The sequence below is a fragment of the Diabrotica undecimpunctata genome, chromosome 2 (genome assembly GCF_040954645.1).
Source record: "Diabrotica undecimpunctata isolate CICGRU chromosome 2, icDiaUnde3, whole genome shotgun sequence".
In the NCBI taxonomy this organism is placed as follows: domain Eukaryota; kingdom Metazoa; phylum Arthropoda; class Insecta; order Coleoptera; family Chrysomelidae; genus Diabrotica; species Diabrotica undecimpunctata.
This window is the reverse complement of record NC_092804.1, coordinates 57,325,738-57,332,245: the sequence shown is the minus strand read 5'-3', so window position 1 is coordinate 57,332,245 and position 6,508 is coordinate 57,325,738. Positions and strand designations below refer to the sequence as shown.

Here is a 6,508-nt window from a genome sequence, read left to right as displayed (position 1 = left end):
CTCCGCAAATACATTGAACGGTGCCTGAACGATAGAAATTTAGAGAGGACTGACCGGTGAGAATTTGGTAGGTACGGGGCGTGAGACGACGGGGGCAGGTAAACCGGCGCTAAATCGAGAGTGACCCAACTTATTTTATCACTGAACGGTGGTTATATATGAGTCGCAGTCTAGTGCTGTCTGTCTAGTGCCAGTCTTGTTTGTCGGCCGGCCGGTGCATATGTGGATTTGTGTATTGTTTTCTTTATTTTGTTGCTATCGTACAAGTACAAATCCAGTAAACTGTTGTATTTGTCGAAATTTTTGTGGTGTTTGTGTAAGTATCTACAGTGTCGTTACGTATATATAGATAATATAATAATTATTATTTGGATATTGCTTAATATTAATGTTTTAGTGAAAGAAGTATGAAACGAACTTTACAGCAGTCGCTTTTGGGATTTTTTCCAAAGAAGGGGAAAACTAATGATGAACCGAATCCTCAAAACGATAAAATCCTAACTACGCCGAGTATGGATATTAGTACAGATGGGGATGCTCCAACTCCCTCCACCTCAGATAGAAACAGAGAACCAAGCAATGGTAAGTTACTTTAATTTTAATCTCTCACCATTTTAAAGCATTTTTTTTAGCTGGTCTGGATTCTGGTATGGACTACGATTTTGGTAAATATTTATCAAATAATCCAAAAAATGACGAAGAAAAATTAACAGTTTTAAAAGAAACTTGGACCCCTCCAGAGACTTTTAAGTTCCCCGTCTGTGGTAAAAGAAAACTTTGTTTTCAACGTCATTGGACCCAAAAGAATCCATGGTTAGTATATTCAAATATGTTACAAGGATCATTATGCAAAATGTGCGTTTTATTTGGACAGACCGAAGGTGGTCGCGGTGATCAAAAACTTGGAAGTTTTGTCACAAAACCATTTAATAACTGGAAAAAAGCTCTGGAAAAAATGGAACATCATCGAAATACAAATTATCATAAATATGCTGTTGAACGGGCAAGAAATTTTGTAAGCGTTATGGAAGGTCAAACTCGTGATATTACAGAGTCGTTTAATGAAGAAAATAAAAAAATTGCCCGAGAAAATAGAGAGAGGCTATGTGCCATAGTGGACACAATCTTATTTTGCGGACGGCAGGAATTGCCTTTGAGAGGAAATCAAGACTCTGGTGAAATCGGTATTATAGATCCTCTACATAATGACGGTAATTTTCGTGCACTACTTCGTTTTCGTGCGCAAGCTGGTGATGAAGTACTTAAAAATCACCTTATTTCTCAAAGCAATCATTCTCGGGCTATGTACACATCGTCCGTCATTCAAAATGAAATTATTGATTTGTGTGGAAATGCTGTTCAGGAGCAAATAATAAATAGAGTGAAACAATCAGGTTTCTTTGCTGTACTTGCTGACGAAACTCAAGACATTTCGCGTCACCAACAACTCTCACTTTGCCTTCGGTATGTAGACTGCTCTTCTGGAAAGGCACTTATTCGAGAGGATTTCATTGAATTTATACACGTTGATGAAGTAACAGGATTAGCTCTAGCTACGACAATCATCGATAAACTTAAGTCGTTTGGATTAGATTTGGAGAATTTAGTTGGCCAGGGCTATGATGGTGCGGCTGTGATGAGCGGACGATTTAAAGGAGTAAGAACAATAATCATGGACAAATATCCTCGAGCACTATTCGTACACTGTGTGGCGCACACATTAAACTTAGTTTTGGGTCATTCATGCGAGATCCCTGCAATACGAAACTGCATCGGAACTATTAAAAGTATAATTAACTTCTTTCGGCAATCTGCACTCCAGGATGGACTTTTAAAAAGAACTGCGGACGAGATTGAAGCACCTCATTCAACGCTTATCTCGCTTTGTGAGACACGCTGGACAGAAAAACATACAGCCGTCGAAAGATTTGCTGAGATGTTTCCTGTAGTAAATTCCGTGCTTCAAGAACTTCAAGAATCTGGAAGGGAAATTGCAACCCAAGCTTACCAGTTACAAGTCGCAATGGAAAACAGTCAATTTATAGTTTCACTAACTATTTTAAGGAAGGTTTTCTCCTATACGTCAAGCTTAAACCGAACCCTACAAAAAGTCAATGTAGATTTAACCGACTCTTGCAGTTACGTAAAAACAATAAAAACCACTTTACAGAACCTTCGTAACGAACGTGAATTCTCAAATCTTTTTGAGGAAGCAAAAAAATTAATTTCAGCAGATATAACTGTTCCAAGAGTAAGTAGGAGACAATTGAACCGCAATAATATACCAGGGGACACTGCTGAAGTTTACTATCGGCGAAATATATTTTATCCATTTATACAACATGTAGTGACCGAGCTTGATGCTCGCTTTAAACCTCACGAAGAAGCAATTTCAGGAATTCAGTTGCTTCTACCAGATCGCACCCAAAATACTGAGAGAGCAAAGAAATGTATAGCAGGAATCGGAGAAATATTTCTCAGGGAAGTTGAAATAAAACAGTAAGTGAGTATGAGCTTTAGCACAACCACTGGTGCAATCAAGAACAGCCGTCTACTGCACTAGAAGCTATGGACCGATGTGATGAAATTTTTTTTCCAACGGTTAGGAAACTTCTTCAAATTTTAGCAACACTTCCAGTATCTACTGCCACACCTGAACGTACTTTTTCATCACTTAAACGGTTAAAAACTTATCTTAGAAATAGAATGGGAGACGAGAGGCTTACAGGATTAGCTCTCATGAGTATTCATCGGAATGTGACAATAGGTCTAAATTCCTCAGAAATTGTAAATAAGTTAGCTGAAAGAAGGAAGAGAATGAATTTAATTTTGTAAAACGGTATTTTAAGTTTTAATAAAATTTTTAGAAATTTGTTTTTATTACTTTTTTCAAAGGTATTTCAAAACCAAACCCCGGTTTTACTTAATTTGGAAATTAGGATCCCCCCATTAAAAAACTATAAATACGTCCCTGGTCAGCCAGGTAACCCTTGATGGTGGCGGGGTAAGAAACAACATGATCTTGGAGAATATATGAAATTTATTCATTCCATTTAAACCTCTCTTTTTAGGGGTCTCCAATAGACTCGGTGTGTTCTATCATTACAATAAATGCACATTCGGCTTGTCATCAGAGAATAAAATTCTCTCCAACAACGATGCTCCTAATTGACGCGTTCTCGAGCAAAGTTAAGTCGTGCTTATTTCTGATATGCGTCCAATTTGGACTCTGTGTTAGACCCTTTTACGAGGAGACTGAGTCATATTCAACCAACGGGCGTCGGTCCTATGACTAACCATTCAACTTGGTGCCGTATCCACCGGAAAGATATTCTTAATATTTCCTGCATAATAAATACTTCCTTCACAGGTCATCTGTTAACAAATTGTAAGATTAGTGGGAAATTTATAGACGGAAGATGCGTCGCAGATACACTGTGTACTGTGCACTACATTCCTTACATCCTACAAAGATGGATAATGTTACGGGTTATCTAATTAGCGTAACATCTTTCATTTTTAAAAGCTGTAAAATAGACAACATCTTTTTAATAGTTGCTTTAATCTAAGTATTAAAATAAAATTGTTGGGAATAAACTAAAATTCTCCGAGTCGATTATTTTACTCTCAAAATATTACTATAACTTTACTGCTTATTTGCTGTGGTTATTTCTGTCCATTTTCTTTAAGCAGGTTGTTTATCGAGAATTAATTTTTTCAATTTGTTATTACTCTCATAACATTATCGTAAAACTGATACGATATAAATAAATCACTTTCAGAAATACCAATCATGCAAAATCCGCTTTGCTAATCTAACAAATAAATGAAAAATGTGTGATACACATTAATTGATTATATAGTTCAATGTAAGTGATGAAGTAAATAAAAGCCACTTTGAGAAACGTTTACCACAAATACTCATGTGATAGTGGTAAGAACTTTACTAATATTCTTAATTTTCATTGAAAATGTTTAAGTTGCAGAATGAAAAGGAACTCATACTATAATTATAAAGAATGTTGTATGTCAAATGGTAAATTTACTGAAAGGTACAGTGAGAAGAGCGCCATCGCTATTTATTCTTACTAATACGCTATTTAACCTTAGAAGTTGTGAAAAGATATGTGTAGTTACAAGATTCAGGCGACATAACCAGACATATTGCTACTGCTACTCAAGAGTAAGTTTAGGTTGAGCTGCATTCGAAAAATGAAGGACGTGTTTATTTAAAAAGGAAAGCTTTCAACAAATGTGTTTTACCAGTCCTCAAATACGGAGCAGAAACCTTAACTCTCACAAATACATCAGCTGAAAAATGGAGGACACAATGCAAAATGGAGGGATCAATGCTTGGAATAAGCTTGAGAAATATACTAAGAAATGAGTAAGTTCGTAGACGAACCGAAGTGGAAGACATTATCGAACATATTGCAGGGCCAAGATGGGCGGGACATGTTGCAAGAACGAAAGATGGCAGCTAAACAAAAAAATTGCTTGAGTGGAGACCACGAACAGACAAGCGAAGCGGAGGAAGAGCTCCCACGCCTATGTTCAACAATGGACAAATCAGAACTGATTGATGATGAAGATAATGCCTGTTTATAGTTCCGTTAATAAAAAAAAATGCTTCGTCAGAGAGCTTAACATTTTTTAAAAGGTTTAGGTCGTAAGTACTATTTATCTATCATTGTGTCAGCTAACTATACTTATCTATCAAAATTATCATCTGACAACTCTTGAACAAATTTAACTGTGAATAGTTATTACGTAATACTCTTAGAACAGATCGTTATTTAACGATTTCTTCTGTAGTTGCATTAAATTTATAATTTTTTTAGCATCAGGGAACATATCAAAATCTAACAAATTGGAAATTATTATATTTAGGAATAGGAAATGGTACATGAAAAATATTCAGAAATATTTAGGTAATTTTTTCTACAAAAAGTCTTTGCCTCTGCGATATAGTGCTTTGCAGCCAAATATGGTGGACTGTTCTAGATTCTATAGCTTAAGTCTCCATGAAACGTCCTTATTGTCTGCATTTGCATCTTGACTGGCGTATGTCCGGTAAAGAGGCTTCTTATCGTTTAGAGTTGATTCCTATCTGTTTTTTGCAGTCTAACACCCCTACAGGTTATAATTTACTAGTGGTAGTTATTTATGTTCGAATCCGGTCGTGGGTAGAGGATACTTTTTGGCACTTGTGGTCATACGGTTGTCCGTCCAAATTTCGTTTATAGTATTGCTACGTTATAATCTAAACATTGTGTTATTAAGGTTTTCTGTTTATAATATCAACCACGATTTGATTTTACATGAAAAGATATAAGACTTCTACGGACAGTCTCTGACTGTGTCGATACTTTCCCATCTCCGTCATCTTACCCAGTCTTTAATTTCATAATTATATTAGCCGTAACAGGAAAAGTTTTTTATCCACTACCGTCCAAAGTACTTTATTCACTGGATAACTTAATTAGAAATTAAATTTTCAAATTTTATATAAACAACTTTACCTAATATTCTAAATCCATGAATCTAATATTTTATTTGAAACCAACCAATAAATTATTATATCGAGTAATGTCATGACAGTCTAAGAAATCATGCGTAAAATCAATATCACTATTATACCTACATGTTTATTTTGAAAGAATATTCAAATAGCAATACATATCCCTTGTGAAATTAGGAGGATATACGCATCTCAAGATTGAAGCCAGTTTGGGCTTTATATGTAATAAAGTAAAAAGGAGGAAAATATAATAGTAGCTAGTTATTTTCTCCTAGGTACCTATTGTTTATCGTATTTGTCTTTTCAATATTAATTTTACTTTGACATTCCATTTTGTGATAAATTTTTTATTTGCATTTTTGCATTTTTTATACATTTATTTTGTTATTATTGTAAACATGATTTATAAAAATAAAGCTTTTTTCAGTATCTTATTAGTTTTTATGTAAAATTATATTACAAGACATTAAAAAGTACTATGCCACTTCATAAAAAGTTGCATGTTTGTAGGTAGTTGTAAAAACAAAGTCACCAACGACGTACATTACCTACAAAGGCTCTCTTTCCGTACTAATTTACAACTCGGAGATTATAGTAGCTCATCTAGTCATTCTTAAAAAGTATTTGACCAGTGTTGTACATGGCATACATTTATATCTATTTTCAAATCCTCCCAATATCGATTGTATATACCTACCTAAAACTATTATTTTTCACAATAATTGTAACATCTAAATTACCCTCTAATTTTCGGTTCTCTAACATGTTAGCCAACTTATTCTTAACTCTCCTCTCGTAACAATATCTACATTCTTCAGTAATATCCGATGGTCCAATTGCTATGACTTTCGGTTTGCGAAGGTTTTTTGCCTAGATAAAGTGACGTGTTATGGAATTCAAATTGTAGATTTCTCACGCCAATTTCCTGAATTTATTTTAAACGTAAGAAATCTCCGGATTCCATTGTTTTTAATAGATGTCGCTGTA

General features: G+C 34.8%; 1 protein-coding gene across 1 annotated transcript; it reads left to right on the top strand.

Annotated features, from left to right (window-relative positions):
• Positions 1–407: 407 nt before the first annotated feature.
• Positions 408–2,503, top strand: LOC140433691 (zinc finger MYM-type protein 1-like). The gene is made up of 2 exons (XM_072521669.1): positions 408–582; positions 633–2,503. The coding sequence occupies exons 1-2, from the start codon at positions 408–410 to the stop codon at positions 2,501–2,503; spliced, it is 2,046 nt and encodes a 681-aa protein (XP_072377770.1).
• The last annotated feature ends 4,005 nt before the right edge of the window (positions 2,504–6,508 follow it).